This window comes from Prionailurus viverrinus, chromosome F2, assembly GCF_022837055.1.
Source record: "Prionailurus viverrinus isolate Anna chromosome F2, UM_Priviv_1.0, whole genome shotgun sequence".
NCBI lineage: Eukaryota > Metazoa > Chordata > Mammalia > Carnivora > Felidae > Prionailurus > Prionailurus viverrinus.
Genome location: NC_062578.1, coordinates 6376422 through 6403117, shown reverse-complemented (window position 1 = coordinate 6403117; position 26696 = coordinate 6376422). Strand labels below are relative to the sequence as shown.

The 26696-nt window shown below is 44.3% G+C and overlaps 1 protein-coding gene across 2 annotated transcripts in view; it reads left to right on the top strand.

The window, feature by feature from the left end:
* Positions 1–26696, top strand: part of ATP6V1H (ATPase H+ transporting V1 subunit H) — a 110988-nt gene that overhangs the window by 66388 nt on the left and 17904 nt on the right. For both annotated transcript variants that reach the window (XM_047842428.1, XM_047842427.1), the window contains 2 exons: positions 561–662; positions 17298–17411. In XM_047842428.1, coding sequence (XP_047698384.1) covers positions 561–662; positions 17298–17411 — 216 coding nt within the window. The remainder of the gene's footprint in view (positions 1–560; positions 663–17297; positions 17412–26696) is intronic.

Sequence of the window (26696 nt, the reverse complement as noted above, 5' to 3'; positions counted from 1 at the left end):
GTGTGAATCTGGGCTGCCGTCTTCTCCGAAGACGTTCGCTTGCTATGTTGCGTTTAGTCTTACCTGTGAAGTTCAGGTTCAGGTCCTTCGTGAGACTTGGAGAGAGAGGGAGAGAGGGGATGTGTGTGCTCGGGGCGCACCTTCCGTCTTGATCGCAGCTTCGAGTAACTTCTTCATACCGACGGAAGGCTTACACATGTTTAACTTTCAGAATATAGTTGTCAAGGATTCAGTGGTTGTCGTGTATTAACTCACCATTAACTCAGTGTAGTTGTCTGTCTTGAGAGAGCAGGGGAGGGAGTTCCTGGTATTTTAGGAATTGGGTGAGGTATACATCGTGAATCTGAAAGTAACCTGTTACATATGTATAAAAGCTGAAACCGCAAACTTACGTGTGATTTATTATGTGTAGTGCATTGTGCATAATAGTAAGATCTGTAGAAAATACGACTATATTTATAAATGCCTGTTTTCAGGAGATACTTGCATTATACCTGTGCTCTGTTGTGCTGTATGGAACAGCTAGAAGTCAATCTCTCTTTGGATTACATGTATTTCAGAATTTTGACAAAACTTCTGGAGGTGTCCGATGACCCACAAGTCTTAGCTGTCGCTGCTCATGATGTTGGAGAATATGTGCGGCATTATCCACGAGGCAAACGGTAAGGGAAAAGCCATTAACTAGTGTTTCCTGCACCATTCAGCTTAAAATCCTAACTAATGTGCTTACCTTAAAGTAGATTAGTTTAGCAGAGGTGCTAATGGAGTAAGGGAAATCAAGATGGCCATAATATGGGGCATCATGGTAAACCTTGTTAAAAACGGGTAGTATAAAAGTATCCGTACAACTGTAATACTGTGTAGTGGCCAGCAGAGGTCACATTAGAAATTTTATGTTCAGGATTTTCTTTGGTTTTTATAATTGACATTTTTTTTTTTTTTTACGTTTATTTATTATTGAGACACTGAGAGACACAGAGCGTGAGCAGGGGAGGGGTAGAGAGAGAGGGAGACACAGAACCCGAAGCAGGCTCCAGGCTCCGAGCTGTCAGCACAGAGCCCGACGTGGGGCTGGAACTCACGAACCGCGAGATCATGACCTGAGCCGAAGTCGGTCGCTTAACCGACTGAGCCACCCAGGCGCCCCAGTGTGTATGATTTTAATTCAATAGCCATTTTGTGTCTGCTGGTTATTTTTCAACTACTACCGGTAGCTGCAGAGCTGATGAGACATTATTATTGAACTTGTCAGATTCACAGTGTTGAAGAAAATATAACAGCCGTAAAGAAAAGTTATAATAGATGTTACAGAAGCATGTTTTCCAGAGTATTGAAAAGAGAGGAATTCATGTGGGAGGAGACAGATAAGGCTTTACAGAGGAGATGATGCTGGCTACATAATTTAAGGTCACTTAGACACATTAACAAAGAAAAGACAGGCTTTTGGGGGGAATGTGAGAAACTAAGGTACCAACATTATATCAAGGGAGAAAACTTTAAACGATATACGAGGGCTGTTTGATGTTATGTGGAAAAGCGGAGTAGGCCTTGGTTTGAATTATTGCTCTTTTGCTTGCGAATTGGTTTCCTAATCTATAAAATTGAGGTGGTAGTCATATTTCTTTCTCATGAGGCTGATGTGAGGACTGAATGAGCTAACCCAGTACAGAGATGAGTAGTGCCAGTAGCTACATGGTCGGTGCTCGGTAAGTGTTAGCTACTTTCATTACTGTTATTGTTAGCATTTTACATTCATCAAAGCCATCTATAATGAGACATAGAACAGCGCTTATCTTATTTATCACAAAACAGTGTCCTGTGGGCCCAGAACGTCTTAGAATGTGAGCAGAAATTGACAAGAGCCACAGATGCGATTGCATACCTTAACGTTCCGCAGTTACTTCCCAGCTTCCTCTTTTTCCTTGTAGTGCATAAATATTTAAATATTTTTTCTCAAATAATTTTTTGAAGTTTATATGTTTTGAGAGAGACAGAGTGGGGGAGGGGCAGAGAGCGAGGGGGAGAGAGAGAACCCCAAGCTCTTCTGGAGGGTAAATGAGAGAAGAATTAGGCGTGTGTGTGGAAACGCCTCAGGATATTGGTACTTACCCTAGGGAAAGTGGGACATTGTTTAGTGTAGCTCCTGGAGTACTCGGCGTTTGAACTGCAGAATGTTTTCCTTCTGACCCAGCAAACCCTTGTGACTGGTCTTGCGTAGGACTTGATTTCAGGCGGACTTCAGAGGCAGACGGCATGGGTGTGGCCGATGCAGAAGTCTGTGTGGTAAAGCTCTCTGTTGCATTTTTCAGTTGTGTGATTGTATTCTTCGGCTCCAGGGTCGCTGCTTGGTTCCATTTATAAGTTCTGTTTCTTTATTGTCCTTTCGTTCGTGTGTTATTTTTCTAGTTTTGCTCCGTTGTCTGTGTTCTCTTTCATTTCATTAAGCTTCTGTAAGATGATTATTTTGATCCTTTGTCAGGCAAATTTAAGATATATCTTTCTATGGGATTAGAAACTGTTCGTTGCCTTTGGTAGTGTTAGACTTACCTAATTCTTTGTGGTCTGTGTAACCTTGCATTGATGTCTGTGCATTTGAAGGAGCTAATACCTCTTCAGTCTTTAAAGACCATTTTCAGCAGTTAATGGCCTCCTCTCTGTAGTCTGGGTTAACGGATGGGATTACCTCTGGAATCACATTCGTGCTGGGTCAGAGTGGGTTATGCGCGGCGATGGGTCTGCAGCGGGGTCCACGGTTGGCAGGTTGGTTGGTCCTCAGGTGTCTGGGACTGTCTCCAGTCCCTTGTTCAGTAGGGTAGTGCTGGGACAAGGTCCACTTCAGGCTCCGTGGCTGCGTCTGTAGTCAGCTGTCCTCTCACCAGGTGTGTGGATGGGTGCACCTCCTGCCAGGTCCCAGGAGGGGACCAGTTCCTGGTCACTGGTGGGTCCCTGGGTGGGCAGGGTAGGCCCGGGGCCGTGGCTGAGAGGGGCTAGAACCAAGCTCCAGGGCTATTTCTGGTTTCCTGGCTGCGACTGAAGTCTGCGTACTTCGCGTCAGAGGCACGGATGGGCATTCGTGCCACCAGGCCCCTCGGGTGGGTTGGACTACTCCCTGACTTTGGCTGGAGGAACTGGGGCCGAGTTTAGGACCGTTTCAGGGTCTCCTGAGGCACAGAGGTGAGTGTCCCCCCACCAGGTCCCTATGTCGGCAGGACTGCTTGTGACTGCAGCTTGGAGGGAATCGAACCTAGTTTAGGACCCTTTCAGGATCTCGGGGGTGCAGGTGGGTTACTGCTCACGGACTGGCTGGGAAGGGCTGGAGCTGAGTCTAGGCCTTTTCAGGATCTCTGGGAGCATTGTCAGACGTCTCCTGCTGGGTCTCTGAGACTGGCTGGCCTGCCGGTAGACTACTTCTGTGATAGGGATAAAGCCACCTATAGGACCCTTCAGAATCTTTAGGGGTGCAGCCTGCAGTCTCCTGCTGGGTCTCTGTGCCAGCACGAATGTTTGGGGACTGGCCAGGATGGGCTGGAGACCAGTTACCGTGCCCTTTCAGAATTCGACAGAATCTATTGGGTCCCAGCGGGTCCCAGACCTCAGCAGAGAGGGGCCGAAGCCTGTTGAAGAGCTATTTCAGATCCACACAAGTGGGACTGAGGTTTGCGTGCCTGTTAGCTGACGGACGGGTAGGTGTGACTCCTCCGGGGTCCCTTGGCGTATTTTGTTGGTGGCAGAACCAAAGCCAGTGGGACCGTAGCAGAATTTGCAGGGCACAGAGCTGTTTCTGGGCCTGTGGCTAGGACCACAGTCAGTGAGTGAGCTGCCTGGGTGTGAGCCTGCCTTCTCAGAATGTCTTTCCTGAGTTGGAGAGTGCACCAGGTAGCATCCCGAAGTTCCCATGAAGGTGCTTTTTCCATGGTCGGATGCCAAATTATTGCTGTTGAAGAGGGGAGACGCATTTGAAGGATGTCTTTTATTCAGCCATCTTGCAGACGTCATTCCTATAGCCCATCTCTGCAAGTTTTACAGCAGTGCTCTTGTCCTTCTTGTCACTTGACCCTTCTAGACCAAAGCTTTGCGTGCATTTAGTCACTGACTGGAAAGTGGTGAAGTCACAGCTGCTGGGCTGGGACACATGGATTTGGTGGCAGTGGAAGGGTAACAACCTTAGCACCTGCAAACAGAAAAATACCTCATTCCCCAGAGACACAGGGGAGGGAGAATATTAATCTTTATTTTTCAGTGAATTTTCCCTAGAGCTTTCCTCCTGAAGATCTATGAGCCGTTGCACACTTTATGTTTAATTGACTGCTGCGTCTGTCATCTACCTCCAGGGAGCGCTGTCACGATTTCATGGCCATTCCCTTTAGCCTTATTGAGAAACCTATTGGAAACGAAAGGGATAATAAGAGGCTTTGCACCTCCCAAGCAAAATACCTGTCAGTAGCTCTTTATGTCTATCCCTCAGCCTCCCTCAGCCATTCCAAGGGGCAGATAAATGTCACCCACCTGCTACCAGAGGTAAGTAGGTCAGTCTTTCCTAAAACCAGGAGTAGACTCGGCCATTTGACTTGAACTGAGACCCCTAAGGTTTATCATCCATCTGGGAAGCCATCCATCTGGAAGCACCATCAACTTCTGCCTTCACCTGGTCCCCGCCTCACCACCACCGCCGACGAAGATCTCTTTGGGTGGCCTAACAATTGTAAACAGTTTCTTTGCAGAGGCCATGAGTATCAACCCCTGGTGTTATACTTCCTGTATGAAGGCCAGGCATTAACTCGCTTCCCTTCCCAAAACTTACACATTAGGGGTAGTCATAAGGAGCCTTTTATTTAAGGAAACGCTACCAGTTGATCCTGTGGTCCTTATATGAATGTGGAGATTTCTATTAAAAGGAGCTACCTTTGCTGATTCAGTGGAGTTTCCCAAAAAGAAGTGATCAGTGATACCGTATGCCTTAACACTGGAAGACACTCAAGTTACCTTCAACTCATTGGCCAAGTTAGGTGACAGAATTGCTCTAGACTTCCTTCTTGAGCCAAAGAAGAATCTGCACATTTTTAATGTGTCCATTTGTACCTGGTTTAATGCCAAGTATAAAGGTCAATACAGAAACTTAAGGGGAAAGCCATTGAATTTTAAGTAGACCTTGGTGCTTTATGGCATTTTTTCAGCTGGTTAGGCCTAGGACCTTGGGGGACATGGATAAGATCAGGACTGCAAGGTTGGCTTTTTTCTGGTGCTATTTGATCTCTGCTTGCATCAGCCGGATTATTCACAGTGACCAGTGGAGTGACGTATTCAGGTAAACTTGCCAGAAAACAAGATGATGTAGAAATAAGGGTATTTGCGGGGAGGTATTTATCTCACCTTTCTGCCCTTCTTGCATATTGAGGCACTGAATGCCCTTTTCAAGTAGATGTCTTCCTAGGAACAAAGGATGCTTACTGTCCATTATGAGAGTTGTGGGTTCCCTAAGTTCAAGGTTCCTCTTCTTTACACTGTGTGTGCAGGGCTCATTTAGCTCTCTTCAGGTTTTCCTACGGAAATTGTGGCTTGGGGAACCAGCACAAAGTGCTAATATTCTTACTGCTGCTGTTACCTTGAGTAACAAACTATCAGTCTCTGACCCAGGAGTCTCGTGTCTTCTACCCGCATTTATGAAACTGTGGCAGCTTTACTTGCTTGCAAGTGGGATGAAAGCCAAGACCTTTTGTAGTTCTTAACACTGTGATATTAAGAACTATCTAACATTAATACCATTTAAAAATAGCCTATTATGAAAAAATTGAGGATCTTTAGATAAGATAAAGACAAATTTTACTCATATATATATACACATACATATATATACATATATACACATATGTACATATACATATACACACACATATATATATATATATGTATATATACATATAGCTAATAGCCAAGGTCCCTAGCCCATCTAAGATATGTTTTATATGAAAAACAGATGATAGATGGATCCTTCCTAGATATGTAACTGGGCTTATTTATAGTACTCTTGGAAAGGGAAGCTAAAAAGCAAATCTAGATATATCCTCATTCTAAAATCATAAAGCTGGTGAAAAACTTAAGAACTTAACCTTCTTACAGTAGCAAGTTGTTACCACCAGCTAGTGTTTCAGATGTGTCTTATGGATACACTGTTTTTACACAACATCTACTGCTGCTCCCAAGCCTGTTGTGCCTTCACATAATCCATCGCTGCCATATCCCTGCTTTTCTCCCTTTCCTACTGTCTTCCTGGTGAGGGATTGTCTCGCACTCCAGGCTTTACCTTCTTCAGGCTGCGTTATCACTGGTGGTATCCACTGTATCCCTCCTCAGTGCTGAAAGGCTACCTAAGAGTCTTTTTTTTTTTTTTTTGCCTGAAACTCTGGCATGCTACTGTTTTTCGCTATCCTTCCAGTGGCTTTCATGGACCCATGGACTAGTATATATATTGTTTTTTGAAGCCCCTCACCAGTATATCTCAGAGTAACTTCATTTCTGTACGGTTTTCTGCTCCCTCTTCTTTGAGATATATTTTCAAAGCATTTTCTTCTTTTCACATAGCTCCTGAAGACTCTCATTCTCTTTGAATCTGCTTGAAAAAATATAGCATTTTCTCTCTGTGAAGTCATTCCCACATCTTCCTACATGGGAGTGTTTCTCAAACTTAATAAATAGTCAGTGCGTTAGCAGACCCATAATTTGAAATAAATATTTTAAAAATTAATCATTACTCAAAAAATCTAATTCACGTTTAAATTACTGATAACTCTTTGGTGCCAGTTATAGACATTATTTTGTGTGTGATCTTTTTACTGAGGTATCGATAACAATGCTTGAATCATACACACTTTCTCTATGCACTTTCTTATTGTTTATTGCTACTAAATTTGAAAAACTGTTAACTCACTGCAGTAAGTTGGCAGGAATGGCTTCAACAGTTTAAAGTCTCTTGAAGATAGTTCTGGATATTCAGATCGTATGTGGATTCAGACTTCTCACTGAAGTCTGCTTTAATAGTTCGTGTACCAAGTTGACCAAGTTCGTGTACAAGCAATGGAATGTTGCTATGTGTGAGACAAAGACAAAACAACTTTGTGGCTGCATTTGGCCATATAAAAGTATTTCTTTAAACTCAGTTGTAGCTTGTGGATGTGGTTTTTAACTGTAGTTCTCATTGTTTTCCTCCATGAATAAAATAAAAACATTAAGATTTGGGAAAAATTCAAACTTACAGGGATGTATCCATTTTTACCACAATGCAGTCACCGAAAAGTTACATTGGTATCTCAGATTTGACGCTGATATTTTTATTCGTGTTTTTAACCTATTCAAGATGACGACTGCATTGCTAAGTTACTTAGAATAATGGAAAAGGATCTTTACTGGTGTCGTCGCTAAAAATACTGTCTTATGCGTCACATACTGAGGAAACCAATGGTGATCATTCCCTACTACGTAAGGAAAAATCATGCCAGCAGGGAAATTGAATAAGTTCTTTCCAAAATACAAAAGACGTGCTTCCGTTTAGAAAGACAGTCTTAAGCGCCCCGTGTTTTTCTTCACTCAGTGGTTGTAACTTGATCAAATTCACACTTGTTCTTTTTGACACTAACAAGATCAGTAGGCACGTTGTTGTTCCAAGGCAGTAGTCAAATCTCTTTCTCCATGGAGCAGTAACTCTCCCTGCTACACATAACTAGTCCTCTGTCAGTGGTGAGCCCATGAACTTCGTGTCCCGATTATGCCCTCCAAAGATATCTTTGGAGTATGTCCTCCGTACATGCACGGTACCCGTGCTAAGCTAGTGGGCACCACAGACATCAGCACAGAATTACACAGTGGTTAAGTGCACAGACTAAACTTGTCTGCTTAGGTTCAAGTCCCAGCTCTGCCACGTGATAACTGTGCAACTGTGGCATGTCATATAGCCTCCGTGTGCCTCAGTTTCCTTATCTGTAAATGTGAAGACCAAATGAGTACATATGTAGTGCACTTAGAACAGCACTCAGCACATAGTAATAAGTACTGTTTAGGTGTTTGATAAAGTAGTGAAATGGGTAATTTTGTCCAGTTGTTAAAAGCATCTGCTGTCCTGCATGATAGCAGTTTCAACTGACTCTTGAACAACACTGGTTTGAGTTGTGTGGGTCCACTTAAGTGTATTTTATCTTACGATTTTCTTAACGTTTCCTTTTCTTTAACTTTGTTGTAAGAATACAGCATGTGATATAACATACAAAATATGTGCTCGTCGACTGTTATTAGTAAGACTTCCAGTCAGCCATAGGCTATGAGCAGTTACGTTATGGGGAATCAAAAGTGGTATGTTGATTTTTAACTGTGTGGGGCGTTGCTGTGCAAACCTCCCCCAGCCCCGTGTTTCAAGGCTCAGCTGTACTCTTCTCCACTATATGTTTTTGACATCATGTGATTTTAAACATTACAAAGAAAGGAAATGTGGCTTTCTCTAAGAACAGGATGTTCTTTGTGGTGGACTTTTTTCCTTTGGCGGGTTTCTTAGGAATGATTTGTACCCTTCATCACACGGCAGGAATGTCAGAACGTTGTCTCATTTTGCACTTTGTCCCTTTCTCCATCTCACACAGTAAAATCAATCAGGTGACAAGGTTTCATATCAGAAATGTTTTGGAGGCGACAGGTGAATGTACTGCTGGTCCAGTGATAAGTATTTCGGTACTAAATACCCTATTTCCTGCCTGTCATTTTCTTTCATCACACTCAGATTTGTCTTTCCAAGCACATTTACAGACGATATTCAAAACGGGGTGCTGTTCGCTGCTGTTTTACATATTTGTTGTTATTTTCATGACTCCTTTTTGTAGTCTAAAGAAACCCTTTTTTTTTTAAATTTTTTTTTTCAACGTTTATTTATTTTTTGGGGGGGACAGAGAGAGACAGAGCATGAACGGGGGAGGGGCAGAGAGAGAGGGAGACACAGAATCGGAAACAGTCTCCAGGCTCTGAGCCATCAGCCCAGAGCCCGATGCGGGGCTCGAACTCCCGGACCGCGAGATCGTGACCTGGCTGAAGTCGGACGCTTAACCGACTGCGCCACCCAGGCGCCCCTAAAGAAACCCTTTTGATTCAATAGCTTGTTTTTGTAAATTTGGGTGGAGAGCACAACATAACAGTAATTCCCCTCCGCAGCTGCAAAGTTAATAATCGTTGTCGATAAGTGGAAATAGCATGAAAAGTAAGGGCCCAAATGAATTTGCCCCGTCAACTGTGCCTGCCAGTTCAATTCTTGTAAAGGGTCCACAGAAACAAACACAGCTTCTTAACCTTATTTTTCAAATGTGTATGATGGGGTGCGAATAAAACTGTTCCGGTGCTTTGTCCTCAGAGGGCACCAGACCACCGGTGGCCCTGACAGACGCCCAGAAATCGCACTTCGATGACTAGAGCCCGCGAGTTGCTCCCGGGAGAGCGTGCCCCTTTGCCTGCACAACTCGGTGGCACGAGTGGGGGCTAGTGCGATTGCTCCGACCAGCAGAACGTCGCACGGCACGCCCTCCTGGGGCTTGTGCAGCGCACCCCCCACCCTCCCCCCCTGCCTGGCATGCCGCAGCGAACACGTCTCTTTCCTTTCCTTTAAGGAGTGCGGCATCTGAACGGTCTTCCTAGGGGCGCCTGGGTGGCTCAGTCGGTTGGGCGTCCGACTTCAACTCAGGTTACGATCTCGCGGTCCGTGAGTTCGAGCCCCGCGTCGGGCTCTGGGCTGATGGCTCAGAGCCTGGAGCCTGTTTCCGATTCTGTGTCTCCCTCTCTCTCTGCCCCTCCCCCGCTCATGCTCTGTCTCTCTCTCTCTCTCTCTCTCTCTCTCTCTCAGAAATGAATAAACGTTAAAAAAAATAAATAATAAATAAATGAACAGTCTTCCTATATCCGAGGAAGTTCCCGCCGTCCAAGGCACATGCTTCCCTTCACTGTGGAGGATAAAGGTGCCAGCACCGGCCACATGCCTCCGGCCTAGCTCAGCGGACCCGATCCCCCTGCCCCGGACTTCCAGCAGGAGTGAGGGCTGGAGGGCAGTGGGGATAAGCAGGCATCGCCTCCAGGCAGCCTCCGTGGCCAGGCCCCACGAGGAGGGAGGCAGCAGCACCCGGTGTCTGGGTGCCCGCGGTGTGAACGTAGGCTCCTGCGCCTCGCCCGGGTAGCACACTTGCCGGGCTGCTACTTTGGTAGCCTGATTGCGATTCAGTGTGGACGAGCCTTCACGCTTGGCTCCCCAGCCTTCCGAGCCGTAGCTGCCTCTCAGGGAATTCTTTCACTGTTTTAACTAGGTAGTCAAGTTTCTGTGTCTGCAGGTAGAAATACTGACTGATGGAGGAGTTCTTTTTTTAATCTGGCGAGCCAGTACACTGCCATTAAAACAGAACACAAAAACGTGTCCGATTTTCTGTGCACAGACCAGTGTCCCGTACGTGTACTCATTCTGTAGCATCTTCCAGTGTGTGCATAGAGATAACCTGGTTGTGTCCCCCCGCCCCACCGGACTGTGAACTCGGAAAAAGAGAAACTCTGTCCGACGAGGCATATTGTTCACCACGCAGTAGGGCAGAATAAATTCGAGAGAAAGAGCTACCAAAAGCATTCCTCATTCTTTTAAAATGCACACTTTTGTATGAGGTAAGTATCTCTATTTTTCTTCGTACAAAGCCTAACATGGCACATACGAATAAAAATTAGTAACGTGTTCTGAGGGTGGCATTAACTTTTTATCAGTAAAACCCAATTAATTTTTCTCTTCTAAATGAGAATTATCACGAAAAGTAACATTCTTCCTATAGGAAACTTGAAAAAGACAGAAAAGAATAATAAAGAAAAAACAGTACTGCAGCCCTGAGGTAAAAATAATGGTTTATTTATTTTTGGTTTTTTTTCCCTCTATGCATACATTTTTCTCCCAAAATGTTGATTATAATATCTCTTGTGACCTATTTTTATTCATTTTTTTCGTATTTCCCATCGACACATTTTTAAAAATATAAATAATGCTACCTACAGATAAAAGTATTCCAATCTGCTCCAATCTTACTAGTGGCTATTTGATATGTTTCCAGCTTTTCATTATTATAAAAACACAGCGAACGTCTTTGCAAACATTTCTGATCATTTCCTTTTTTCCTGGTCCCTTAAATACATTCCTTGAGAGAAAGTATATAAGTACTTCTGAGGTCTTAAAAACATTATTAAATGTAGGGCAATCCAGGCTCCAAGCAGCCGCATGCGAGAATAGTGTCTTTACCACCCTCGCAGCAGCAATGAATGTATTCATTTGTCTCTAAACTCTCACAGGGGAAACTGGTACCTGGTGCTTTTCAATTTGTATTTTGATTGCTTATGTGATTTGTGGGGAATTTAGTTGCCACATTTACGGCAGACATTTTAAAAGTTTGCTGTCTACAGTATTATTCTGTTCATAAGATTTTTATCATGTATGTTTCAGTTACCATATATTGAAATTCATTAATTCACTAGGCATTAATGTTTTACATTCCAGTGAAAACCTTTGTGGTTTCTCTCGCTACTTTTATGCTTAGAAAGAACTTGCCCATTCGGAAGTCTGATAAATATTTTCCTGTATTATTTTTGTTTTTAAAAATGTTAAGGGGAACAAACTAGAATAATACAAAATAGTGAACAGAATAGTGATTTCTGTGCCGTTAAACTTGTAGACTCTAGAGGGTGTATTGTTACATGGACGTGAGAGTACCTACTTGCGTGTAAATGAAATCATACATGCAGCTTAACCATTTTTAGAATATGTTGTGGAATCATAATATGTTATAATGCGTTACAGTGTGATATGATTGCATTAGCCACGAATTGAATGCTAAACAGTAGAATCCTTACCAGGGTCTTTTATGTGACTATGTTAAATATTACAGAATTACATTGAGAGGACAAAGACCTTTACGACAAACAAAAATGGTTCTGTGCTTTTTAGGATTTTTAAAGCTTACTCTAAAATTGCGTTTCTGTGTTTCACCGGCTGGTACATTCCTTAAAAGTTGTTAACCAGTACTGAGCTTGTTAACCATATATTATAATATTCTAGGTCTTTAAAGCCTAACATGCTACCAACTCAACTTGTTTGGAAATACAGTTAGCAAGTTTTTCCCTATTAGGCAATAGCTTGTAAACAAAGTGCTCGGATCTAGTTCTAAATCAAATCATTTAAATATCCTGTCTTTTTAATGATGTCTTGTGTTAATATATTAACTGGGAATCCTCTTTTCTCACCATTTTTTCACACGTCAGTGATTTTGGACATCCTGTATAATCTGAAAGGAATTGGTGTTTCAATTAAATTTAGAAGACGGGAAATGTCTGTCTCTTTTATAGCAGTGAGTTTCAGTGGGGTGGAGGTTGTCTGTCCAACTCTGTGAGACCTGTTGGAATTTCCAGAGTGGAGGGCAGTAACGTTTATGGTTTGAAAATGATATAATAATATAATATGAATACTTAATAATATATATGCTTAATAATATAATATGAATACTATGAAACAATATAATAAATATAATAATGTACATTATTAAAAGCCAAAGTCTTCAAAATTTACTTGTTACTGGTAGTATGAGAAGATAGTATAAGGGGGCAAGGGTTTAAAATGTCAAAAAACCACTTTATAGAGGGGTAGGCGGCACATTTGCTGTGAGGATTACATGAGGTAAAGACTATGAAGCGTCAGCAAGCTGACACCTATAACAATGTTACTGTTGTTGTTATAAATGGTATATGATCTCTGTTCTTTAAATCCATCATATTTCACATACAATATGGCAGCTTTCTGAGATTATATTTCCTCACATACAGTTGATCCTCGTTTTTTATGCATTCTGTATTTGTGAATTTGCCTATTGGTTAACATTTATTGATAATCCCCAAATACTCATGCTTTCGAGATCATCTGTGGACGTGTGCAGAGCAGAGGAAGGAACGTTTGAGTTGCTGGACGCACAGCTAGGCAAACAAGGCGATACTCTGCCTTCTTGTCTTAGCTCTTGTGCTGTAAGCCGGTGTCGTCCTTGGGATTCGTTTAGTGTCATGTATTTTGCATTTTCGTGCTTTTTGTTGGTGATTTCACTGTGTGAAATGGCCCCCGAGCATCGTGCTGACGTGCTGTTCAGTGTTGCTAAGTACAAGAAGGCTGTGATGTGCCTTATGGAGGAAGTACATACGTTAGATAAGCTTCATTCGGGCAGGAGTTCTAGCGCTCTTGGCCGTGAGTTCAATGTTAATGAGTCAACAACGTTGGTTAAATCAGTGTCTTCAAACAGAAACGTGTAAAACAAGGCTTTGTATCGACAGGTTGATAAGACTGTCGTGACCAGAGGCTTGCAGGAACGTAATCCTGTATTTCCCCTAGGAGTCTCAATATTCACTAAATCAGGGTTCATGGTGACTTTAAGAGAACACAGCTACCATAAATAATGAGAGTCGGCTGTATTTTCTGTGTTGGAGGTATCCAGAGGGGGCCCGGTAAAGAATTCCTTTCCTACTTGCCTGAATTCCAAGCTATTTGAGATACTTGACAACGGAGATAACAGATAGAGGCCAAACTAGAATCTTCACCGATAAAGTCACTTTTGGAGAATGTGCTGTGCCTGCCTGGTACCGAACCCATTAACCCCGGGGGGCACTGGACAGCGTGGAAGAGAAAAGAGGGAGCGGATGAGTGTCTCAGAGTCCTGCTTCCAAACTCTCGAAGCACGGAAGCCCCTCTGAGAGGGGTAGGCAAGGGCAGGGGCAGACGGGGCTGTTGGGTTAAACAGCAGGACAGAGAAGCCGGCCCTGCCAGCCCCCCCAAAGTGGCTCATCCGTACCCACACAGATCGGGCAGCTGAGTAGGCAGTTTGCAGTGAAGTAAGAATGGCTTTGGATCTGTCCCCCCAAACCCCTTTGAAACTCACTCTGTGATGATAATCTTTCCATGCCTTTGGATGAAAGCCTAGGTGGGTTGTAGTCCTTTCCCCCTCATGCCGAGGTGACAGCCCCGTGACCGTTCTAAATCACGGAAAGCGTCTCGTTGAAGACACTTAGCAGTCCTTCTCGCTGCGTACTCACAGGAAGGACGTCTCTCTTTGCGGTGCCCTCAGCAGGTACAGGCCCACAGTCCCTCCTCTTCCTGGCTCTGTTTCCCTGAGCTTACCTGCCGTTGCCTCAGTCTTCCTGAGGCCGGTGAGCGGAGAAGGCGGAGGCGACGGGGCGAAGCGGGGGTTTTCTTGCTTGCTCTTACTGATGGCTGCTTCATGTTCTCCCCCCTGCTGGATGTCTGAAGCTGGTAATTTCTCTTGGGAGCACTTTTTTGGGTTCGTTGGAGGCCCCTTTTCTGGGCCACCCACCGCAGCCCCTGTGCTTGGGCCGAGCCGCCGTGAGCTTCCTCCGGCTCGTGGTGCCACTCAAACTTCTTGACACCCCAGGCTCTGGGAACGTCGGCCGATCCTGACACAGCCCCCTCTTCTTTGCGGCTGTGGGTTACTGTGACCTCTCGGGCTCATGCCGCTGTCAGGCACCAGGCCACTGTCCTCCCTGCCTCTGTGTGTGGTTTGCTTGGCGTGGGGTTGGAAGCCGTCAGCACCTTTTTCTTTTCTGCAGGGCAGGGACCTACCTCGGGGCCCGTCACGTTCTACAGAACACTCAGAAATCGTCCTTCCCCTCCTTGGATCCTTTAACGTTGGAAATAGAATTTAATCCCTAAGGGGATTAAAAATCACGAGAGTTCTTTATAAATTCTGTATGTGACGTTCTCTCACGGTTTCCCGTTAGTGTCTCATATCTGTTGATTTGGCATCTCAGTAGGTACTGAGGCAGAGGAGCTCATATTATTATTGTCATCTTATACATGTGTACGTATCCGTTTCGGCAGTTCCAAAAAATTCGCCTGGTTACAAAGACGTCGGGTAAACTGATGCCCAGTTAAGTCATCAGAGTAGGCAGGTCCGTATTTTGCAGCGCGGCAGTGGGGGCGTCTTGCGCATATGTGAGAGGAAGGCACGTTGGGCCTTGTGACTCTCTTCCTCTTCAGTGGCACTCTTGACTTGCGAATTTCTCTTTTAAATCTCCGTTCTCTATGGTTTATCCCGATGGCCAGCCTAGACTACTCACAGCTCTTGGAAGAGTTCATCACGGGAGGTGCAGAGATGACAAGGCGGCAGGTAGTGAGTGCTGTGTAAATGTTTGCTATTATAATTATTTGGAATTCTAGTAACAGTGTGCTAGAGCAGTTGAGGGAGGGTTATCTTCACTTTGGCTGCAGTAAAGGCCTCTGTTTTTTGAAGGCTTACCGGTCCTTTAGTGATGTCATTTGGAGAAAAATAAACTGGGTGATAACAGACATTGTTGTTAATGTAGTACATATTAATAAAATGTAATAATGTGGTTAATAGATGTTTGACAAGGGCCTTCTGGCTTGAGCCCTTTGGAACAGAGGGTAAGCAAAACCACGCATAGATTTGCCTTTCATGGATCTTCTTGTATAATGAGGGAGACACATGTAATATTTTAAAAAGTCATTCAGGTACACAGTTGCAGCTCATGAATACAATGAAAGGAAGATACGGAATGCCGCGAAAAGGGCATATTTGGGGGATTAAAGTGGAGAAAGAGAAGGCTTCTTTGAGGAAGGAACAGTTGAGGCAAGATCTGAAAGGTGAATAGAAGTTATGTGTCATATGAAGTGGGAAAACTTCTGGGAGAGAAAGCAGCATGTGCTAAGGCCCTGTGGCTGAAGGACCTGAAAGAAGGTCAAGGGAGTCTGTGCAGAGAGCACAGGTAGGCGACCGTGCTCTGTGAGGCACTTGGACAGGAAGTCCAGCCCAGACTGTGAAGAACCCAGTCAGCCGTTGTTTTGTTTTTAATCAGGGCAAGTGACAATTCAGATTTTTGGCAAGGTCACTTTGACCACAGTGAGGAGAATAGGTTGAAGGGGAGCAGCCCCTGCGTCCTCATCACCCTCACCGTGATCACTGTCATCATCATCATAGCAGCGGGCATGGGCTTACCGTATTGCGGGGACCTGGGCTTTACGGCCTTTGGGCTTAATACCATACCGTGAAGGAAGTGTCCAGGTTCCCTTCATTTGCCAGGAAGGGATGGACTAGATTAAATGACTCAGTGGAACATATCGGAGAAAGAGCAGAGCTGATGTTAGATAAAGTGATGTGTTAAAGCAGAGGACCTGACACATGACAAGCGATTAATGTTCGGTTATAATTATACTGTTCTTTCCCCCTCGATGTCAATACGTTTTTCAAAAGAGATGTTTTAAAAAGGAAGTGTAAAAAGGTATACAGATAAAAGCCGCTCTCTCACGCTTGCCCCATCTGCCCATCCTCGGGACCGTCTTCCTCTGCCAGACAGGGTTCCTAGTGCCTTATCGCCCACTGTGTGTGGAGGTGCTGCTCTCCACCGACGGTGAGGCTGCGGGCTCCACGTTGCCGGGTGGACGTAGGAGCCCCCACAGCTGTCCCCGCAGCCACACCCTCGCAACAGCACACAGAACCTCTTTCTGTTCGTGAAGCGAATCACGTCTTCACTTCATTTTTGCATCTGTGGTGACCGGGGGTTTCATGGTGGTAGGGGACACAGCGACAGAAAGCAGTGTCGGCTGGCAGTCATCTGGGTGCCCTTGACAGTCAGAACCTCCTCCTCTGTTTCACTGGCCAGGGCATCATGTGGCATATCGCATCATTGTAAGAGAGGGCGGCTGTCTTAAAGATGAGTCTTTCTCAGGAAATTAACATGGCTTCCACCAGGTGCTTTTTAACCCTGTGTTCCCTGCTGTCTGCATCTGAGCTGTCTCCCAGCACGGCAGCCGGTGGACTTGATAGTGACCTGATACGGGTACAGACACTAGATGGTGTTTAGTATACCGGTTTTAAGCAAGCCATGAATACCGGCAATGAAGAAGTTGTAACACTCAGCAGCTTAGAAAACGGTGATCGAGAACAGGAGCCAGAAGACTGCAGCAGGCTGTGAGACACCCAGGTAGATGAGATGTGCCTGGAATAGGAAACGAGACTGACAGCCGGATTCACCAGTGGGAATTTAAGAGAGAATATCTTGGAATACGTTGAATCTGTGATTCAGGAAAAAAAAAGTTTTAAAGACGCGTGTTGGTTTACTTACATATTATTGTAACTTTCCTCTTTAAAGTCCCTTGTCACTTTGCTACACGGGCCTTCTGCTGGCTGACAGTGGGAGCTGGGACGTAATTGCCGCATCTTCACAAAGTGCCTTCTGTTCCGCAGGGTTATCGAGCAGCTTGGCGGGAAGCAGCTGGTAATGAACCACATGCACCATGAGGACCAGCAGGTTCGCTACAACGCTCTTCTGGCTGTGCAGAAACTCATGGTGCACAACTGGTACGTGCTGGCTTTTTCTTCCCCCTCCCCCACCGAGCCGCAGCATCTCACTTGCACCTTGCAAAGTTCTTACGCGAACGCTCTGATGAATGATGGCTTTTTAAATCAGCACTTTTGATCAAATACCTAGAAATATGTTTCGGCCGTCGAGGGCAACGACGTCATTTTTAAGATAGCAACTGCGTTGATGTTCTCAAAAAATGAGTATTCAAAGTACTAATGTCAAAAACACTTGCAGAAGTAACTAAAAGGACATTCTCGGCTTGAGCGAATCAGTCTTTTTTGGAGTTGAGGGGAATCCGGTTGGATTACTGATCAGAGGCTTTACAATTTCACACGGCTTAACTCTTTAGAATATGGTTAACCTGAACAGTTTTACGTTCACGTGAAAACACTACGATTCAGCTCTCACATTTCATTCATTATAGCCTTTTGCTTTTGAAATGACCACAGTCATGTTTTTCTCTCATTAGTTTTTACTTTTCAAATAAAAATTGTTGACTTTTTTGTACCCACTTAAGATAGACCGAAGAGTGACTGTTAAGATAGAACGGTGAGCCATTGGTGTCCGTGATGGAACCTACCAGAATTCCCTTTGCCATGGCTAATTTTAGCTGCGGGTTGGGTGTTTAGTGCCTTCAATGCTCTACTGAACAGTTCACATACCTCTCTGTTCTCCACCGTTTGGAAGGATGCTCTGGTGGTGGGCTCTCGTTAAGGCGCTGTGAACAAATACACATTCCCTCTTACTGACGGTAATGCTACAAGTACGTTCCAAGGAAAGAATGAAAGGTACATTGGTAGGTGTGCATTTGAGAGACGCAGGGAAACACAGTATAGGGGAGCGTCCGGGAGCGCTGCTGTGGCATCTTATTTTACGTATTATGGTCTCGCCACTGAAGCACTTTTCTCATAAATACTGACACACATGTACGCATTCTTTCAACGATTCTTTTGAGCACTTACTTTATACCCTGTTACTTTAAATGCCGGGCTATGGATATGATGGAGGTAGGTGCAACTTCGCATAGGATGGATAGAGAAGGCCTCTGGGAGTGGGCCAGAACAGCTAGGCTGACACCGTCGTGATAAGGAACCAGCCGTGCAAGCCAAGTTATTAGGGGCAAGCGCTTCAGGTAGAGGGAATGAGAGGGGAACCAGCCCTCGGCTTCTTTAAGAGCAGTGCCTGGAGACGTCCTTGGTTGTCTGGAGACAAAACAGGGGTGCTGATGCTACTTGTACAAGTTGCTAGAGGCCAGCCGTGCCGCTAAACATCCTGTAGTGCACGGACAGGCCCCCGCAGCAAAGAAGCGTCCTGCCTGCCGCGTTAACAGCACCACGCTGGAGAGGCTGTAATTGGCAGTGGTATGAGGGCCGGCTTGGGGAAAGGACGGGCAAGGCGAGATTGCCAGGGAACCGGTCGCGTAGGGGCCTGTAGGCTGCCATTTGACTCTTTCACAAGACGAGTGGAAAGCCATTGATGACAGTATTTGATTTATGTTTTAAAAAGATCTCTGAGGCCACTCTCTAGTGAATGGATTGTGGAGGGGTAAGTGTTGAAAGCAAAGAACCGTTTTAGTGGTTCTCACTGCGGTTGAGAGTAGAGATGGCCGGTGGCTCGGATCGGGACACTGAAAGTTGAGATGACAAGCCGTAGATGACCTTGGATAGATGTCAGAGCCCGTGCTGGCGGCACTTGATGGACTGGAAGCATTTTTACTTGTTTTTGTATCCTCGGCTCAAGAAGAAAGGGATCAAAGCAGAGGGCACTCAGAAATGGTTTTTATCTAATATTTAGCAGGAGGAAAAAACTTTTCAAGTCTGTCAGTAAAAAACAGAACATTAGACTGATTTTCTCTCCTTGTTTCACTTTACCATGAGCCCCGTTTTCAACACAAATGAATTACTTAGTAGGTTTGTATCTCTTGGTACCTCTTTCTGGAAATTGAAGAATGTTGGCATTTAGTAGAGTTCGAGGCTGTTGCAGCCAGCACACTTACATTTGTCTTGTGTGCAACACACTTTCATTTTCCCTTTTTGTTGATATTAGGGTTGCTGAGGTATAATTCCTGTTTTGTTAATAAAAAAATTCATTAAAAATTTTTTTTAATGTTTCTTCATTTTTGAGAGAGAGAGAGCGTGAGCGGGGGAGGGTAGAGAGAGAGGGAGACACGGAATCCGAAGCAGGCTCCAGGCTCCGAGCTGTCAGCACAGAGCCCGACGCAGGGCTCGAACTCACGAACTGCGAGATCATGACCTGAGCCGAAGTTGGACGCTTAACTGACTGAGCCACCAGGCGCCCCTAAAAGAATTTCGTTGTAATAGTTCTTCCTGATGAAGTATTTATTGTTGGGTTTAGCTTTTTTTTTTTTTTTTTTAAATGTGTATTTCTGATATGGGAGGAAAGAGGGGTGTGAGATAAAATGACCTTTTTTCTTTGCCAGTAGAGGAAATTTTTTGGTGGAGAATTTTTGTTGTTTCAGTGTTCATGCATTGAAGGTGATTCATTTGCAATTGGAATATTTCCTTGAGTTTAGGAATTTGATTTAGTTTCTTGTTACATTTTTCAACGCATGATTACAAAAGAAAAAGTAAACATCTTTATAGTTAGACACTGGTTTCTTAGCTCTCTGACTAGCTGATGAGCAAATATCCTTTTCCCCCCTAATTATGTGCTAAGCTCTTGTAACTTTGTTTTAATTATGGTAAATCTCCTTGAACGGAGAAGCTTAATGTCAATATTTTCTTACACTTTCTCTTTAAAGAAATTTCCATATGAAGAGAAATTTTGTTGTGACATGTGTATCTCCATGTCTCTTTGTGCTAGAGAATGAAAATGGCTCAAGTAAATAGCAGTTTATTTAGAATATCAGATTAACGTGAGATCGAGTAGAATGCAGTTTGGAAAGTCAGTCTTCTGCAGAGGGTACCTTCAAATGTGAAAAGGATTTTGAATCTGTATCTTTATGCAGGTATATCCAGTTTGTCTTACTAAGTCGTGCTGGCAGAGACTGCCTTTCAACTTGCCTAAAGTAGACGCTCCCCCCCCCCCCCCCCCAATATGGTACTGGTGTGCTAAAGATGTCTGCTGATTGAATGTTACAAAATTGTCTTGGAATTGTTTATTCTCACATCAAAGACAAACATGAAAACAATTGCCTTTGTTTCCTCTTAGCATTTTGTTGGTTTTACTTAAAATGAGTTTCTGTAAATGATTATGTTGGTACTATATAGTGAAATAAACTAGCTGAAAATAGTTAAAATATAATCATAGATTTAACAGTGGGAGGAAAGTCTGCCTCAGTGGTAACAGCAGCAGCCTCCCATGCCATTTTCGCATGCTTCTGTGGACTTGTTTTGTTCCTGGGCCACACTTTGAGACTCCCAGCACACTCTGGATTTTCTTGTACTCGTCTACCCGAAATGATTTTCAGATTTCTTAAATACTGCATTACTCTGTAAAGCTTCTGTTTATGAGTCTAAGTCATAATTTTGGATACACATTTTTTTTGTTTTAAACAGAAGTTTAAAATTACATTTAAGTATAAATCGGATACTCGTGAAATGATAGAACTGGGCTGTCAGTGGATCTTGATTTTGATTCTGTTTTAGGGAGTTACATGTTAAGTTTTTGACAATGCAGAGGTGGATTTGAGCTTACGTAACGCGGGAGTATAGAGTTGTGTATCGTGTGGAAATACTCCATTCTTTTTCACGATCGTGTGGTTGATTTCACAGTTGCATCATGAATTTTGCTGGTCTTGGAATGGCTAGGGTTTCTCCTCTTCTACATGACACCTGCATTTACGTGGAAAATGTAGTGTGGAAATGGGTACGGAAAATCCTCCTCGATGCGGATGGGGAGCAGAATGGTGGGGGGCTGGAGTGGAGCTGCCAGGGAGGGAGGGGACGCTTGGCGCACCCTGGCGTCTCCTCAGTTCAGGGGGTCTGGAGCGGGTCAGTCGCACTTACGGCCCTGCTTCCAAATGGCGGGCAGCTCTCTGACCTTCCCGTACCCGCTGTGTATTCGTGGTGTGCTCCTGTTCTTTGAGCAGCGCTGGACTTGTATGTTAATAAACTTGCCAAAAAACATATAAACAGTGACAATGTACTCTACAGAACTTTCATATATACCCTCGGGTTCTACTTTATAACTTAACATCATAAAATATCATCATTTTTCTCCTACAGAATGATCTTAAATGTAATCAGCCTCTAATTCAGAAGCCACAGTATGTGCATATGGACAGCTCAGGACTTCAGGAAAGAAACACTGAATTTTGTAGGTAGAGGATCTTGTGTAGAATTTTCTATTATTCCTAGGTTATTTTTCAAATTTTTTTTAAAGCAGAGTCATAAATTTTAAGTGGTGTTCTCCCCAGATACTTTATGTATAGGTAAACAGTGTTACAGAGGACTCACCAAGCCAAGTGTATGACTGATACTACTTTGTTCTCTGATGTTTATGTCTGCTTAGAATATTTTAGTTATTCAGTAAGTATATAGCCATAAATCCGGTGATTAAAATAGCTACTTATGAAGTGAACTGAAGGAAAAAACCCTTATGTGCATTAGCCTTTTAGCATTAATTGTCATGTTACTAAAATATTCCATGTGATTTTTAATAAACATACAACATTTCCAGGTTTAACATTTTCCAGGTTTAATTTAGAAATTGTGGTCACTCATTGGGTGCCTGGAATTTTCCATATTATTCTTACATTTTTGGTGGAAGAACCTTTGAAAATGTCTTTGGTATCATATGTTTTGTGTATTTTTTGGAAAGAAATATAACTCAATTAAAAAGTATATCAAAACCAGTTCCAAGAAAAGAGGAATTCTTTATAGCCAATTGTCTCACCATCCGATCGAATAGCTCCCAGTCTGCCAGGTAACCTTGCTTCCACTTTGCTAGTTAGACAGAGCTATTTTGAGGCTGTACCAATTTGTCTGGACACTATGTACCACTTAATTACAATTGATTTGGAGATGCTAGCAGGACATAAATCTGAAATTGTTGCAAAGTACCAGCCTAAATAAACATTTGGGAAGGTCAGTAGTAAGCATTTAGACAGTAAAGAATATAAAAACACTGATGGATAATGGAGTCTGTGTACTTTATAATTAAGTATAAAATCAAATGCAGATTTCACGCATAAATGCATGTGACTAGTGTAAGTATCTGTGGATCAAATTCATGTTGCGGTTTTATTTGATTAGGATTAAAACAGACAAACAGCTGGTTGGGGTTTTGAAGGGTCAGTTAAACATGAACAAAAGAAAAGTCTTGCAAGGGAAGGCAGAGAAAAATGAACTAACTTGCTTTGCTTTTAAGTGCTTTTTCTCCTTTCAGTGGGTGGGACAGTTACTTTTGTGGTCACATGAATTCATTTCATGGGCTGTGTGTGTGTATGTGAAATAATCAATAAAGCTCAATAGAATACATTATGCTAAAAACTAATTAAATAATAGGGGTGCCTGGGTGGCTCAGTCGGTTAAGCGTCTGACTTTGGCTCAGGTCATGATCATGGTTCATAGGTTCGAGCCCCATGGTGGGTTCCATGCTGACAGCTCAGAGCCTGGAGCCTGCTTTGGATTCTCTCTCTCTCTCTCTCTCTCTCTCTCTCTCTCTGCCCCTCTTTTAATTAAAAAAAGAAAAAAAAAAGAAAGATTAAGCAAACTTTCTATTTACTCATCTAAGATATTTAATTACTTTTTTGAATTATTTTATTGGTTTCCTTTTAAGTATGTTATCCAGATGTTGCATCTTGATGGGGGGGGGGGGGGAATCTCATGGATAACAGAAATGAATTGATAGGTTTTCTTACAACTGAAATTTTGAGGAATTGACTAAAAAAAAATGATGATAAGCCTGTCATCTTAACAAAGACAGATTTAGATGTAAATATCCTTTAATTACATTTTTAAATTTTTTTAATTTTAATTTTATTTATTTTTTTCAATATATGAAATTTATTGTCAAATTGGTTTCCATACAACACCCAGTGCTCATCCCAAAAGGTGCCCTTCTCAATACCCATCACCCACTCTCCCCAATTACATTTTTTTTAATTCAAAGAAATTTTAATGTTTTATTTATTTTTGAGTCAGAGACAGAGCATGAGTGGGGGAGGGGCAGAGAGAGAGGGAGACACAGAATCCGAAGCAGGTTCCAGGCTCTGAGCTGTCAGCACAGAGCCAGACGCGGGACCTGAGCTTACAAACCATGAGATCATGACCTGAGCCGAAGTCGGACACTTAACCCACTGAGCCACCTGGGTGCCCTACATTTTATTAAATTTGCGTTTTAAAAGAATTACGCAGTGATGCATTGGGTCCCTACTAATATATCTAACCCTCATATGAATTAAATAATGTTCATCACTAGTCCTTACTTGATTTTTAAAAGCGAGTTCAGGGGCGCCTGGGTGGCGCAGTCGGTTAAGCGTCCGACTTCGGCCAGGTCACGATCTCGCGGTCCGTGAGTTCGAGCCCCGCGTCGGGCTCTGGGCTGGTGGCTCAGAGCCCGGAGCCTGTTTCCGATTCTGTGTCTCCCTCTCTCTCTGCCCCTCCCCCTTTCATGCTCTGTCTCTCTCTGTCCCAAAAATAAATAAACGTTGAAAAAAAAAATTAAAAAAAAAAAATAAGTAAATAAAAGCGAGTTCAGTGAAAAGCTACCAGAGTGTCAGTACAGGGCTCAGAGGTGGTCCCAGAAGATCAGGTTTCTTACACCTACACACCATCAAAGCTCTAGCACGTGTCCCTGGGCTTCTCTGTACCTTCAGAAGATTCTTGCCCCACTTTCCTTAAGGGCAGGTATTGGCAGATGCTTGAGCGAAAACGGTGTTTTGGAGGACGGTGTTCCCCACCTTGCCACACGGCCCAGAGATATCTTGCGAGGAAACATTTTAGCATTTGGCTACACCGTGCCGTTCGTTCTCTGTGTGGCCAGTTACTTGTCCAGTGGAGGGGTCTTTGCTGGTATCCCTGTAACCGTTACTCTCGTCTCTAACTTAGGCGTGGGCGAGATGCCTGTTAGATGAGCGAATATGTGCTAGGATAGATACGAAGTAGAAAACCCTGGCACCGCACACGGGTTCAGTGCGGTGCCACGAGGGCTGTGACGGAGGCGTGAGCGCGTGTCACAGGAGCGTGGGGACCGTGCCTCATCCTCCCGGGCCTTCGCGGGGGACGTCTCCTGAGGAGGCGACGCCTGGGGTAAGCCTGAGGGTGACGAAGGAGTCAGTTGGCGAAGCTGAGGCTGCAGCGTAGGGAGGACTCGTAAAGAGACACCCTGGCGTGGGAGGTCCCAGCGGGGTCCCCGGGACGGAAATCGGGGGCCTGGAGGGCCTGACCTATGGCTCAAGGCCACCTCTGAAGTCGCGCGCCTGGCTCGCGACTTAGCATTTCAGGGAGACTCAACACAGCCACGGTCATGTGAATGAACACTGGTGTTATTCCTTCTCGGCTTCTCTTTCTGGCGCAAGGGGCTTAGCCTCCCGTGCCGTGAACCGTTCTCGTTGGCAAGTCCCGAGCTGGTACAGCGGCTCACGAGGTCCCGACGGACCTGGCAGCGCTCAGCTTCCTGCTCTGTGGCTTTGGGATGTGGTTCCCACCCTTCCGGTGGCAGAGGAGAAGGCAGGTAGGAAAGGAACCAACGCTTTCCTTCCTTTCTTTTTTGTGACTTTTTAATTGGAAAGAATGTAGTGAAAGGTTGCGGGAGCAGAACAACGAACCTCTGCGTGTTTCACCTGGTTTTGCCACTTGTGGACGTTTTGCTCCATTGGTGTGTTTCTCCCTCCCTCCCTCCCTCTCCCCCTCCCTCCTTCCCTCCCTCCCTCTCTCTCTCTCTCTCTTTCTGTCTTTCTCCCGCTCCCTCCCTCTCTCTGTCTCAACTGTTTGAGAGTAAGGGGCAGACATTATGACCCTGTGGCCCTAAATACTTCAGCACCTGACTCCCAGGAACTGGCTTTCTCCTGTCACCGTAGCACAGTGACACGCCGCTGTCCCCACAGCTCACACTGCCCCGTCCACTGTTTACACTGGTGTCTGTAGCAAATACGTTGTGTCCAGTCCAGGACCATACACTGCATTTTGTCACTGAGTCTCTTTCGTCTCATTTAAACAGGACAGTGCTTTGGTGTTTCTTTGTCCTTTTCAGCAGCGGTATTTTTAAAGCCTACAGGCCAGCTGCTGTGTAGAATGTTCCTCACTTTCAGTTTGTCTTCGTTTGCTTCCCGATTAGCTTCAGGGTATGCATTTTGGCAGGAACACCACAGAGGCGATGTCATGTTCTTCTCAGGGTCTTTATCAGGAAGCTCTTGAGTGGGTTCAATAATAAACCTATTATTAGCGGTGGCAGTTTTCACCTAAAGTGGTAGTAGGGTTCTCTGCTGTAATGAACTTCTTTCCCCTTAATAATTAGTAAGTAATCTGTGCAGAGGTACTTGGAGACGGTAAGCACTGGTTGTGTTTACCAACAAACTTTCACTCATTTTTAGCATCCGGTGGTGTTCCTTACAGGAATCAATTATTACTGTAAATGATTGCAAAATACCTTTTGGGATTTTATTTTATTTTTTTAATGTTTATTTTTGAGAAAGAGAGAGAGAGACAGACAGAGCATGAGCAGGGAAAGGGCAGAGAGAGAGGGAGATGCAGAACTTGAAGCAGGCTCCAGGCTCCGAGCCATGAGCACAGAGCCCAGTGCAGGTCTCGAACTCATGAAACACGAGATCATGACCTGAGCCAAGTCAGACGCTTAACCAACCGAGCTACCCAGGGGCCCCTGGGATTCTAGTTTTTATAGGTGTAATGCCTTTGGGGGCAGCACTCTGTACTCACCAGTGTGTAGGAAACTGAATCTGCAGAAGAAATAACCTAACAGTCAGTGAAGGATCTCATGTGGGTTGTACCGGCCACCGGAGGAGGAGGAGGAGGGGGAGGAGGGAGAAGAGGGGGAGGAGGGGGGAAGGGCCAGGCACTTGAGGTGCCGGAACTCCTGAGCCAGGAGGATTTTGTCTTACATCCAGTGCTCCTTTCCTTCTAGCATCCAGCTACTGTTTGATAAGTTTCATTGCACGTAGTGAGCTTCAGAGGATTGTGACTTGGTATCAGCTTCCTATCTCAGTTATTATTTTCTGAAAATGACATATCTTTGATCTCTTCTTGAGTGTTTTTATGATAGCATTATAAAGCCATTGAAACAGTATCTCCAAACCATGCCTTTCATCAGACATTAGTAATAGAGGTTTTATGTGGCACACCAAGAGTGAATGTTCCCCA